The 14375-nt window shown below is 39.4% G+C and overlaps 1 protein-coding gene across 1 annotated transcript; it reads left to right on the top strand.

Annotated features, from left to right (window-relative positions):
* Nucleotides 1-5184: 5184 nt before the first annotated feature.
* OR11L1 (olfactory receptor family 11 subfamily L member 1) lies at nucleotides 5185-6710 on the top strand (the record flags this gene model as incomplete). Its single annotated transcript, XM_081232681.1, is given in 3 exon segments — nucleotides 5185-5190; nucleotides 5736-6041; nucleotides 6045-6710. Coding segments are annotated over 3 exon segments (978 nt in total).
* Between the last annotated feature and the right edge of the window lie 7665 nt (nucleotides 6711-14375).

Genomic DNA, 14375 nt, shown 5'->3' with positions numbered 1-14375 from the left:
TCTTACCTCTAGTTCTAGGTCTTGTGTTCGATGATGCTTCTGGTGTGCTCTGCAGGTCCTATCAGAACTCTCATATTCTTTCTGCAAACATGTAGGAATTACAAGATCTGGATTTAGGATCAGATATAAAAACCCTACCCTAAAGAGTGGACTATCATGCAGTCCATAAATGGTATTTAATTATTTTTCCAAAATTCAACAGCACAAGAAAAGACCTATGATGCAAATTAGCTGTAAAATTATCTGAAAAAAAAGGACAAGATACAGGCTAAAAAAATTACCTGCACATATGCCAAGATATAGGCTATAAGTAGTAATGCAGTTATACTACCCCACATGTGGGACACACACAAAAAAGTTTGGAAGGTAAGATATGAGACGTTTAATTCTGGGAGACAGTACAATCAACATTTAAAAAGATATATTTTTGTCTGTATTTTCTTCTCCAAGTTTTCTAAAATATATATATATGAATCATATTATTTTGAAATCATATTATCTTGAATATATTTTTAATTATATTAATTAAATCAAACATCAGTAAATAAGGAATTATGCCAGCCTACCTCATCAGGCTATAGTGTTTGTGTGATTCACTGGTGAATCCCAATGCATGGATGAGCCCCAAGCACATAGTAGGTGCTAAATGCATATTTGCTGACTAAATGGATCATCAAAAACTATCCAAAATAAATGCAACTTTAATTTGTTTAATTTGTTCAATCGTTTAATATTTTATTTTAAATTAAAAGACAAACTTCATTTAACTAGAAATATTAATAAATTTGGTCTTCTTAATTAGACAGACTTCCATACACTTGAATTTTTTTTTTAATCCTGCTATATTATGGATGGGTTAAGAACTTTTTCTTTTCCAATTCATCTCCTAATTCTCAAATTACATTTTTGTGTTAGATCGACAGATTAACACTCAGAATGAGCTTGGGTACAGATTGCTTTAATTGAATGAATGAATGAATTTGCAGTCATGATTTTTTAAAATTTAGTCTCACCTGTAATTAAAGCTTGTTGGAGAAATACCATTCAACAAAAAACAGCTGTCATACATTCAGTCCTCAGGGTAGCCACTCACACTAATTACATGCTTGCTAGATTTAAAAAAGATACTTCTTAATTTGATTTAATTTGATTTAATTTTTAGTTAAATATCATTGGGAGTGACCTTAAGCTAAATTTTAAAATTATACTTCCAAAAGAATGTAAGAATTGCATCTATCCCGAGTGTTACCGACACCTAAGCCTCAGTGGGAAGAGTTGAATCTCAGAAGGTTGGTTCCATTGTTTACTATTTGATTGACAAATTACAGAAGAATGTCTGGGGGACAGGATTCTTGGAAGAGCCAAGTCCTCAAGAACACAGAGTTATTGAAAGGAGAAGTCTGCTTTACGCAGCATCCAACGCCAGCAAAATACGGCAAATTCCTGCTCTCAAGAAAAAAGCACAGTCCGCATTTGGGTTACAAGAGAGCAAAGCAGATCCTGGATCCATGATTTAGGGCTCTTCATGCTGGGGAGACTGACAGGTAGGGGAGGTTCATGTGGAGAGGCTCGAAATTTCTCAGAAGGAAATCCAAATGGCGTGTGTTTTAGTGTTGATGACACAAATTCTGTTATTTTGGTTGTTGTGGCAAGGCAATTTTAGCCTTTGCTGATGCTCTATCTACTTGGAAACAAATTAAATTATCTTGCCTAAATTGTTTAGCATATACAACTGTAATAGCTAAAAAGTAACCAAAAAAGAAATCTTGAGATGCCAAAGGCCATTTAGTTGACTCCCGGAAAGACTGCATATAAGGACAATAACATTCTAGATTATATTTATTTTCACATAATTTCATATGTATATAATTTGCATAATAAAGCTACAGCATTAGATCTGAGGTTACACTGGTTTTTCTAGTGCTGAAGTAAACTCAGCACAGCATTTTAGGAATCAGAATTCTTTTTTAGCTCAATGTAATTAAGGTAATTCTACCATTTGGAAATAATTAGTAAATAATCAGTATTTCATTAGGTGAGTTTCTTATTTCTGAAAGTATTTAAGCAAAGAATGGTGATTAGTAGAGTTTGGTTTCCTTGTGCACTTGAATGTGCATTATAGGAGAGATTTTAGATGACTAGGAAACTGGGCCAAATGCCTTATAAATTGGTCTCATGATACAATGCTGTTTTGCTTTCCCTGTGGGCTCCCAAACTAGGTCCTTATTGTTCTCCATGTTTAATTTTTTTTAATCTATTCATTGTTTATTTTAGATTGAGTCCCATGGTAATATACATACCAAAAAATGAGAGAAAGGCAGGCAAAAAAGGATCATTTTCCAAAATGGCTTTGTAACTTTACTAAGAGAATTTGTGAGCATTGCTGTGTCTCAGGAAATCTTCCATCATATCTCTCTTTCTGAACAAATCAATCAATCAATCAACAAACAATCAATCAGAATCCCTCCCACAATGCAATTCAAGTGCACAAGGAAACAACTTTTCTTAAATACTTTCTGTAATGAGGAACTCACCACCTATTGAAATAATTAAATACTGATTATTTCCAAATGTTAGAATTACCTTAATTACTTTGAGCTTAAAGGATGAATCAATCTTTTTTTTTTTGCGGTAGGCGGGCCTCTCACTGCTGTGGCCTCCCCCCTTGCAGAGCACAGGCTCCGGACGCGCAGGCTCAGCAGCCATGGCTCACGGGCCTAGCCGCTCTGCGGCATGTGGGATCCTCCCAGACCGGGGCACGAACCCGTGTCCCCTGCATCGGCAGGCGGACTCTCAACCACTGCGCCACCAGGGAAGCCCAATCTTTATTATTAAATAATAATATTCTAGTATCCTTTAGTTGTTCATTCAATGGCTTCAAGTCAGAACTGTTGGAATATTCTGTCTTTGAACCAGGATACACACAACACATTTATCTTGAATTGATGTCATAGGCTCCCAGAATGATGGTAGAGTAGTCAGGGAAGGCATCATGGAGAAGGTGGTATCTAAGCAGAATGGAAGAACATGATATATGAACCATTTAGAAATGTGCAGGGACAATATCCCAGGAAACTAGGATGTGTTGAATAGAAAAGGAGGCAAGACCTGTGTAGTTTGAACAATACTAAGGAAGACAGAGTGTCTGGAGCAGAATGAGCAAGGAGGAACATAGAGAAAGAGATTGGGGAGGCAGTGCATAGAGAGAATAAGTAGGGCCTGGTAAACTGAAGGCTTTGGCAATATTTCCCTTTCTAAAGCTTTAAGAAATTTCATACCATACAGTTCAGTATATGGTAACAAATGCATAGATTTTGCTAAAATACCATTTTTACTCTCTCTGGATTTTTCATTGTCAAGTGAAGATAAGATTCCCAGTGATTTTACCCAAGTACAAGAGGAGAAAACAGAACATAGCAAAAATAGAGAACTAAAATAAAAACAATGAATTAGCAGAACAGTGGATTTGTGACATGAAGAAGCTGATTGTTTGGCCACATTGTTTTATTTACTTATCAGGAAGATTTCACAGTACATTTATAGTCCTTGTGTAAGCTGGGTGTTGCAGTGGGCTTTAAGCAGAGGAATGGCATGCTCTGTTCTAAAAGCTTCATTCCAGCTGCTTTACTGAGTATTTACTGAAGAAGGGCAGATGGATGTGGAGGGGCTGCAAGGAGACTATTGAACAATCCAGGTGAGAGGAGTTGGAACTTTTTTTTTTTCCAGGGAGGATGCAATGTTGTTGTTAAATGGTGATCAGCTTCTGGATATATTTTCAGGTGGAGCCAGGCAATTTGCGTAAGAAATCAGATACTGGGTGTGAGAGAAACAAGAATCAAATTCCAGGTTTCTGGCCTGAGCAAGTGGGAGGATGGAGGGACCCAATGACATAGGAAGAGACTTGCTAAGGGGAGGCTGGTGGGTGAGGCAGGAATGCAGGATAGTTTGTGTTGTTTCAGATGCTGATTAAATGTGTCAGTATGCATTTCAAATAGGGAGTTGTTTACATGAGTCTTATATTCAAGTTTGATTCACACTTTAGGGTGTTGAAAGCCAAGTGATGACATTTAAAGTCAAAAGACTGCATGAAACCATGAGGGAAGTGAGGTAGATTGAGAGGTATTCAGCCCCGAGGTCATACATATGCAGGTTGGAGGATGTAGAGCTGCTAGAAGAAGAAATGGATAAAATGTGAAAAGACAAGCCTGCAGTTGAACTCAAAGAGCATGTAGTCATGCACGTTGATTGACAAGAGTAGATCCAGGAAGAGGGAGGAATCAACTGTGCAATGCTGACAACAAATCAGGACGATTAGGAATGAGGATGGATGATTGAAAGGCAATGGTCCAGCAGAGTGATTTTGGTGTAGTGGAGAGGGAAAACATAATTCAGTGGATTCAAGTGGGAATACAGGCAGCTAGGAGACAGAACACTTTCAAGAAGGGAAGGAGTAAAAATGAGCAGAAAAATGCAGAAGAACAGAATAACAACAAGACCTTTTTTTTCTCTGTTGTGTCATTTTAAAAGGGAGTGAGCCAGCCTGTTGACATGCTGAGGAAATGATGCAACAGAGAGGGGCCCATTATTTATTCAGGGGCATAGGAGGGTGTAGTACCTGCAATACCTTCAACTATGTGAGAGGGTGTAACACCGGAAGCACATGTGGAGGGATTTCCCTTAACCTGGACAAATAGATGCACAGGAACTAATGGTAAGTAGTTGGGGATATTAGTAGCCTGAGGGTCTGGATATTCCCATTGGAGGATTTCAGTTTTGTTTTTCTGGATTTGTTGTTGCTGTTTAATAGTACAATAGATATTTTGCTGAGGGTATAGATACACAGCAAGGAAGTGTTGGAAGTTTGAAATGAGAAGAACATTATGAAACAATCATTGAGAAGAATGGAAAGTGATTAGATGAAGGAAATGTAGAATGGTTGCTCCAAGCAGTAAGGAAACACTGGAATTTACTGGTTGTGAATTTTAAAATGGCTACATTGCTGTCTGTTACCTCCTTTACTGGATGGAAGTTCATGTAGGGCAGATGGAGGTTGACTAACCAGAAATGGGTTTGACAATGACTTAAATGAAAGCAAAGGAAAGATTTATTGTTGAATGTATACAGGAAGGAGTGAGTGATCAGAATGGCTGAGCATGGTATCTAACTGGGCAAGAAAGTACAACGATGGAGGTACAGGTTATCTCAGCACAGGGCTTCACATACACGCACATGCAAACACATGCATGCGAAGAGCAGGTTATCCTTAAATATTGTTTGAGGGGAGAATGAATAAGCTTTCCCAAGATATCTTAGGATTTATGCTGCATCTGACTTCTTTTTCAAAGAAGCCAATTATGAGGAAAGGAAGGTATTTGCTCCCTTATGTGCTTGACTTTTTTTAAAACTTTGTTGTTACTCTTGGTTTCTAAGTTTGCTTTCAATCGGAGTCCTTTTTGGCCTCTGTCTTTGGACCTAAGACCACTTGTAGAGGTCAGAGAATCCAACAAATGGAATTTGCTGAAGTTCTTTCCAAAACCTAATATCCATATTCAGCTTCTGATATCAAAATGTATTTTTTAAAAGCAAGTTGGAATTATACATTTGCTCCTCTAAAATGCAGTACATAAAGATCTGAACTAATTTTAAAAAATTAGTCTCTGAAGTTCCAAACATCATTAGTTATATTTTTATGCCTTATGTACAGTGCTTTTCCAGAATGTTTTTCTCCTCTACAGGCAACGGAGTCCCAAAATGTGTCCATTGTTACTGAGTTTCAGCTGCTAGGATTCCAGAATGTTCTTGAGTGGTGGACGTTGCTCTTTGCCATTTTCTTGTTCATCTACTTCCTCACAGTCACAGGGAATATTGTCATTATTACAGGGGTGAGCCAGGACCAGTGGCTGCGCTCACCTATGTACACATTCCTCAAACACTTCTCCTTTCTGGAGATCTGGTATACATCCATAATTGTGCCCCTTCTCCTAGCCAACCTGCTCTCCCAGGACCAAGCCATCTCCTTCCCTGACTGTATAGCACAGCTCTAATTCTTTGTGTTCTTCAGGGTTACCAAGTGCTTTCTTCTGGCCATGATGGCTTGTGGCTGGTATCTGGCCATCTGTAGCCCACTGCACTACTCTTTCCTGATGAGTCCTGAGATATGCACCAAGTTGGTGGCAATCTCCTGGTTGACAGGGATCAGCACAGGATTCTTGCCCTCCTTGATGATTTCCAAGTTGGATTTTTGTGGGCCCGACCAGATCAATCATTTCTTCTGTGACCTCCCTCCCCTCATGCAGCCCTCATGTTCCAATGTTTATATCACCGAGATGGTCATCTTTACCCTGTCAACTGCTGTGCTATGCATTTGCTTTTTTCTTACACTTGTGTCCTGTGTTTTTATTGTGCCCTCCATAGTGAGAATTCCTTCAGCCTCTGGCCGAGTGAAGACCTTTGCTACATGTGGCTCCCATTTGGCTGTTGTCACTATCTACTGTGGAACCACAGTATCCATGTATGTTTGCCCCAGTCTCCACGTGTCACCAGAAATCAACAAGATTATTTCTGTCTTCTATACTGTGGTCACCCCACTGCTGAACCCTGTTATCTACAGCTTGAGAAACAAAGACTTCAAAGCCGCTGTTAGAAAAGCCGTGAGAAGGACTTGTGGCATCTATGGAGTAAGAGTGAAGGCAGGTTTCTTTACTGGATAAAGAAAATCAACACACAGAATACAGAGTGGATTAAGTTCAGGGATAAATGAGGGGCAGGTTCAGAGCCTTCAAACCTAAATGCCATCACTGACATTACTTTAAATTCCACAGGCCATAATAAAACAGCTTCTTTATGGACCCTTGCCAACAACTGCTCAGAAGATAAATTGCCTCTATCAAAACATTTTGGAGACAACTTTGACCTGGACACTTTCATCTTCTGATGGGAATCTGACTTTATAATTCCAGGGCATGATGTTTACATACACAGTATTTTCAGATTCTATGAAAGGATTACTCTTGAGTTCATAAAGCCTATGTACAGAAAATTATATATCTTTTAAGTACTGTTAGGAGACTTGTCTTGTAGTCTCAATTCCTGGTGTTCTCAGTGCTTGTTAAATATCTGTGGAATGAATGAATGAAAAAAAGAAAAGATAGGGCTTCCCTGGTGGCGCAGTGGTTGAGAGTCCGCCTGCCGATGCAGGGGACACAGGTTCATGCCCTGGTCCAGGAAGATCCCACATGCCGCGGAGCGGCTGGGCCCCTGAGCCATGGCCGCTGAGCCCGCGCGTCCGGAGCCTGTGCTCCGCAACGGGAGAGACCCGCGTACCGCAAAAAAAAGAAAAAAAAAGAAAAAGAAAAGATAAGTGAAATATGTGTTGACCAGAATTATCTTTTAGTGACAGGAAAAAACAAAGAAGGATTTTTGAAGTGCCAAAGATTTAGTATAGTCACTTGGAGGGTTTTTTTGTTTGTTTGTTTGTTTTGTCAATTCTAAGAAAGAAAAGAAAGAAGGAAGGGGGACAGGGAGAGAAGATAGGTGGAGGGGAAGTAACTGGTGTAAGGAGAAAGAGAAGGAAAAAGACAAAAGAAAGAAGGGAAGGAAGGAAGGAAGGGAGGGAGGAAGAGAGAAGGGAAGGGAAGAAGAGGGACGAGAAGGGAAAAAAGTGAAGGGAAAGAAAAGTCCAAAGTATTATATGTTCTCGTGAGCTCTAGGAGTCAAAGTCTCTATATTAAAAGGCTTAAAACACTTTTATATTTTAAGTCAATCAATATTTAGAAGACCTCTACTAATCCTGCCCACTATTCTATTCACTAATTCCACAAATATTTTCAGTCCCTTGATATATGCCAATCTCCTTGCTGCAGTCTGGGTTACTCAGGAAATGGCCAGGGAAGACTTTGCCTTAAGGGAGCCTATAGTCTTGAGGGAGAGAGAAATATGTAATGAGTCATCAAAGGAATGTTTGATTTCTTTATATTTGTGATGATTGCTATGAAATAAAGTGTAAGCTTATACATTAATATAGAACAATAAGGTCTAAAACATCATTTAGCATTCATTTAGCATCATTTAGCATTTAGCATCAATAGCAAAGCATTCTATGTTTATGTAGCACTTTAATCTACAGTTCCAGGATGAGAAGGATAAGAATGGAAATAGTGGTCCATGCAGAGAACATGGCATAAATGGCAGAAGCAACCAGGGGAAGCTGGTGATGGAGGAAATAGATGAGTCTGGAGAGAAAGGCAGGAGCTAGTCCATGTAGGTCATTCAAAGCCCTGTAGGGTTTTTGGATTCTACACTAAAAAAAATCATTGATTATCAAAGGGTATCCATTTGGAAAGACATGATATATATATATATATATATATATATATATATATATATATATATATATATATATATATATATATATATATATATATATATATATATTTTTTTTTGGTACGCAGGCCTCTCACTGCTGTGGCCTCTCCCGTTGCAGAGCACAGGCTCCGGACGCGCAGGCTCAGCGGCCATGGCTCACGGGCCCAGCCGCTCCGCGGCATGTGGGATCCTCCCGGACTGGGGCACGAACCCGTGTCCCCTGCATCAGCAGGCAGACTCCCAACCACTGCGCCACCAGGGAAGCCCCATTTAAGTAGTTTGAATGAGAGAGCTGGGAACTAGGGGCACACAGCATCAAGAGTTTTATAATGCATTCTGTAGAGTTCTTTTTAAGTGTGTACAAATATCATTGAGAATATATGCATGCATATACACCTCTGTTACTTTATTTAGTGCTTTAGAAGAGCCCCTCAGTGAAGGGGTAGTAGCAACTCTCAGTATCTTTCCTTTATGATGAACTTAATTTATTCAAAGTTACATTATAATTTATTTGTAACTGTGAAACTAGACTTAGTTATTGAGTAGACCCTCCCTAGAAACCTATGACATTAACAAAACCAACAAAAATTTGTTCCGTTTCCAATGATACACACACTACAGGCTGAATTATGGGCCATCCATTTTAATGAAGGGAAGAAGTGATGTAACAAATACAGAGCAAACGGAATATGAAGTTTTGTTCTCCATTAATATTAGTGATGGATAAAGTGGGCTCCAACGCCTTCAAGGTAGCTGGAGGCCATCATCTCTGTGTCATGGGCAGAGGGATGTTCAGCCAGGATATCTTTCTCTGTCACTGAGAAAAATTTCCATAATATATAATGATACTTACTGAAACAGATATGGGACATTTGGGTAATTAGGAATCCATTAGCATCTTTTTCCGGAAGCCTTGACTACAAAATGAAGACAGTGGATTTGGACACTTTCAGCTATGAAGAAGTTGTTTGGATATTCATCTTTCTGCTGAATGAAATATGCTTATTTCATCTCTGCAGCTTCCCATATACCATTTTGCAACCTCTGTTTTGTGTTTGGAAAGACTTTTAGAAATTAAAAATCAAGTTAAAAAGTAAGTGGCAACTTAAATGAATATTTTGCTGAAATTAAATATGACACAGTTCAAATGTTAATTTTATTTTAATGTGTATATTGGGGTGGAGTCTTCAAGGTGCCAGAACAAGAATTCACCCATCCTCTTTGGAACTGCAGCACACACACACCTTCAGTTACCAGTTCTGTTCATGCCACAGAATCATCTTCAGAAAACATACTGTTTTCTGTGTACCTGGTGTATATCTCAATTAGTTTGAAGAATTTCCCAGTTACCTCTTAATATGTAGTGCTCCAATTCCAATCTTGCCATGTCCTGTACCAGTGGCATAGCACAGAGGAGTTTTATTTCTCTTTATTTCTCTGGGTTGTTCAGAACCCAGTGAAAGAACAATGGAATGGGATCAAAGAGATCAGGGTTCTTGTCCCAGATTTACCATAAAATAATTGTGTCCTCTTGGGAAAATTATAGTTATTGTAGGCCCCTTTCCTTTTCTTTACTTTGACAGAGCTGCACTAGATGACCCCAAGTAACATTGCACTCTTTCAGTAGTAGCTTAGATGTTATTGGTATTCTGAAACAAATGAAGACAATGACACGTGAAACTGTGCAACATCTCTGTAACTTAGAGTTGCCTCCATTTGACAGATGATAAGATGACTGAGCACAGAAGTAGATGTTTGGAACCAGAGGTTCCAAAGTAAATGGAGCTAAACCACAAGTTTCCTTCTTTCCTGAAGCTCACTTAGCCAAAAGCTAGGCTGCTGAATATTAAGCTGTAAAGCATATTATCAGTCCATTTTCAAAGAAGCTATTCTTCTAGGATTTCCAATTAATAGCAAGAGGTTTTGAAATTCTTCAAAGATCATCTAATTTTGTGAGATTTACAGCTCTATTTTCCTGTCAAGAAAGTTGTATTAGTGCCAGATAATCATGTGAGCTTCTGGATGCTTCTCTGAACCTCTTGAAGTTTTCTTCTTGCTATCTGAAATTCATGCCAGATAAGCCTTTTTCTAGAGCATATGTACAGACTTGTGTATTTTTATATAGGAAAGTGATGCAGTGAGTCAGGTCGGGGGTTAAGCCCTCATTCTCAGAGTGGTATTGAGCTCCTGGTGAAATATAATCATCATTTCCTCAGAATCGAAAAGCAGTTATCTCTAGTTTTTAATCCCATTAACTATTTATACATTTACGATGATACATGTATTTATTGTACCTACTAGGTGTGTTCTCTTTGGGAAGTACAAAGCTCTTTGAGATATAGGTTGTTCATTTTTTTGTTTTCCCACAAATACTGTGACCTTTTGAGCAGGAAGGTCTATATTTTACTAACATGTAGAACCAGCAGTTAACACGGTGTCTAAGATGTGTCAATAAATAGGAAATAGATAAATGAACACAGTTTTAAGGAAGGGCCAGGACATGAACAAATAGAAAATTTTCATTTTCAGTCACAAAGCAACCACAGACATAAAAATGATACAGACAACAAGTGCTACGGTCATTCAAAGAAGGCATAGAATAGACACAACAAGGATCTCCTCTATGGCACAGGGAACTCTACTCAATATTTTGTAATAACTTACAAGGGAAAAGAATGTGAAAAAGGAATCACTGTGCTGTACACCTGAAAGTAACACAACATTGTAAATCAACTATACTTCCATTAAAAAACAAACAAACAGACAACAACAACAACAACAAAAAACCAAAGAGGTCATAGAAGTTCTTATGAGATCCCATAAGAGAAGCCAAATGAGGATGGGAGAGACGGCTTTTGAATCAATTCAGAGGAAAAGTCACAGAGAAACTTGTCTTTGACCTGAACTTGAGTTTCCATTAAGATTGCAATGCAGGGATATTACAGATGAAGGTAATCACATAAACTTACTACACTGAAACTTGCAGAGGTTATGAGTGTTGTTCAAGATCCCAAAGCAAGTGCATTGTGGAATCAGAATTTTAAGTGAGGCCTAATGAACTAAAAACAAACAAACAAAAAACCAAGCCCTTTCTGTGATACCATGTTGCCTTTGAAGTCGTGTTTTTGGTGGGTTGGTAGAAACTGGTTCCAGTGTTTCTGGCAGGAATGACTAGTTCTGTCCCCCCGCAGCCCCCCACCCCCGAGCTGATCCTCAAAGTTTCCCTTAGAATGGACTTGCTAAAATGCAGACACGCAAGTATTCATGACGCCTGTGTCCAATCATTTCTCCTGCCATTGCCTACTTCACTTCTGGATTATATGAAAAACTCACTGTCTTCTTTTATGCTTTTCCCTCCTCCAAGAATTCCTTTCTCCCTATGGGGCACCTGGGAAACCCACTTCATTTTTCAAACCTCAGTTTACATATTACGTCTTTTGTGCAGTCTTCTTTTTAATGTTGTGATCACACGCTCCTTTTTGCTACCCTTGCACTTCTGCATGCCTGACTGCTGCACTCGCTACACTGTATTGTAATTGTATTTCTTACATATCTCTGTCTTCTCCTGGGCAACATTCCTTGGGGCCATGGACTACCTTTTTTCATCTATTGATGTTGCCTTAGCATGTTACTTGTTGTGAAGTAGTTAGTTATAAAAATGAGACCTGATTAAATTGAAAATTGTTATGTACATATTAATTATTATCATTTACAGATATAACAGGAAAAAATATTAATGTTGGTGCTGAAAGTTCACTTCTAGTAAATGGTGGTGGTACTTGACTTGACTTATATTATTTTCCCCACTATTTTATATCTTTCTACCTGATATCTCTTCTTTACTTCCATCTATGTTTCTTTATTACTACACCAAGAAAAACAGGGATGAGGGTAGGGCTAGGCCATACTTGGCTGGAATAGGAAAGAAATTGTGTGGGGTTTTGGTGAGAAAATCCTGAAGCATACAGGTCTGCATCTTCCCTTTGAGACATGTGGAGGGTTCTGCTTCTAAAGAGTTTTATTAGCAACTAATCAAGATTTTTTTTTTTTTTTTTGCGGTACGCGGGCCTCTCACTGCTGTGGCCTCTCCCGTTGCGGAGCACAGGCTCCAGACGCACAGGCTCAGTGGCCATGGCTCACGGGCCTAGCCGCTTCACAGCATGTGGGATCTTCCCGGACCGGGGCACGAACCCGTGTCCCCTGAATCGGCAGGCGGACTCTCAACCACTGCGCCACCAGGGAAGCCCAATCAAGATGCTTTTGCACAAGGCTCCTGATTAGCTATTGGTATGCTAAGAGTAAATCAGAGTTAGAGTAGTTTCTGATTTCTTTTACATTGTCAATGTGGATGATCGTTTTTTACTGCTGGGGGTGGTGGTGGTGGGGAGCGAGGGAATGTTCCTTTCCTGCTCCTGATGTTTCAGTCCTGTCAAGAGAGCTCTTAGGGTCATTTCAGTGCTGCTTCTTTACTGACTCTTCCCCAGGGTGATCAAGTGACTTATATAGAAAGCTTGAAAAGAATTAAGTGAGCATGCTTGCCTTGACTAATTCTGTTCTCTCCCTTGAGAGTGTGAGTGAGTGTCTTCTGTTTCTCTCATTCTGTGTATTACTAGTTAGTAAATCTGCTCATTTCTGGGGTTCAGTTATGTGATCATTTCATTCAAACTGGATTCTCAAGCCAGGGTTATCAACAGTAACAGGAATATTCGGCCCTCCATCTTTTCTCTTAGTTCCTAATTTATGCCAAACCAAATGGAATTAAGGCATTGTAGTTGCTGAAAGGTAATTAAAAGACCCTAACATTTGGTGCATTACCTGGGAACACTGAGAAATAAAAAGAAAGGAGAAGACATTTTGGAGAGGAAAATGTCCATGTGGAAAATATTTTGGTACTGCCAAGGAAGGTAGTCCAGTGCCTTGGTCTTTAATGTATGGTGGAATGTTGGGACCTTTGATTGTTTGAAAATATTTAAGTTTGTGCAGTAAACTGCTGAAGGCTAGAAAAGGTTGAAGACATGCTGTATTATTCTCCCGTGCTTGTTGTAACAGACTACCACAAACTTGGAGGCTTAACACAATAGAAATTTACTATCTCACAGTTGTAGAGGCCAGAAGTCTGATATCTAAGGGTCATCAAGGCTGCTCTCCCTACAGATGCTTTAGGGGAGATTCTATCCTTTGCGTCTTTCAGCTTCTGGTGGTTGCCAGCTTCCTTGGCTTGAGGCCACATCACTCAGTTTTTGTCTCTGTCTTCACATCACTCCCTTTCTGTGTCTGTATCTTCTCTTTTGTCTGTCTCAAATGTCCCTCTGCCCTTCTTGTATAATAAGGACAATTGTCACTGTATTTCGGACCCATCCAGATAATATAGGATGGAAATCCCATCTCAAGATCCTTAATGACATTTGCAAAAACATTTTTTTTCAAATGAGGTAAACGTCAAGGATGAGGACATGGATATATCCTTTTGGGGGTCACCATCCAACCCACTATACCAGCCATAAGATACTTTGATTTTGGCTGATGACTGCAGCTTCTGGTGTGGGAAAGTGGCTGTTTCTTTAGAGCCACTTAAGTAAAGGTCTGACCTAAAGAAAAGGGGTGTTAGGGAGTTGCAGGTGACTGAGCAATACCTGGAGCGGAATGAATAAGGCACCTGGAGGGTCTTTAGTATACAGAGACCTTTACCTGGCACTTGACTTGAGAGTGTGCAAGAGTTTACAGGGCAGAAAAGTCTCAGGCAGCTGCCCACCTTGCCTTACCCTTCAGGTACAGTTTTTCCCAAGCAGGCTTGACTGAGACAAAGACTCAAATGTAAGGAAAACATGTTTTATAGAACTTGTCGGCATTGACACATATGGTCTACCATAGGCTCAAGTGACTCCCTTACATGTGGACCCAAGCTGACACTGGATTTGTCAATTATGTTAGGGAAAAAAATGTTCTCTTAAAGGCAGCTGCCTTTGGTCTAGGCAGTTCCATAGCAGGAGGCAGTGAAAATGGCCATGGTG

Source organism: Mesoplodon bidens (genome assembly GCF_964165515.1).
Source record: "Mesoplodon bidens genome assembly, chromosome: 4".
NCBI classification, from domain to species: Eukaryota; Metazoa; Chordata; class Mammalia; order Artiodactyla; family Ziphiidae; genus Mesoplodon; species Mesoplodon bidens.
This window is presented reverse-complemented; position numbering and strand designations above follow the sequence as displayed.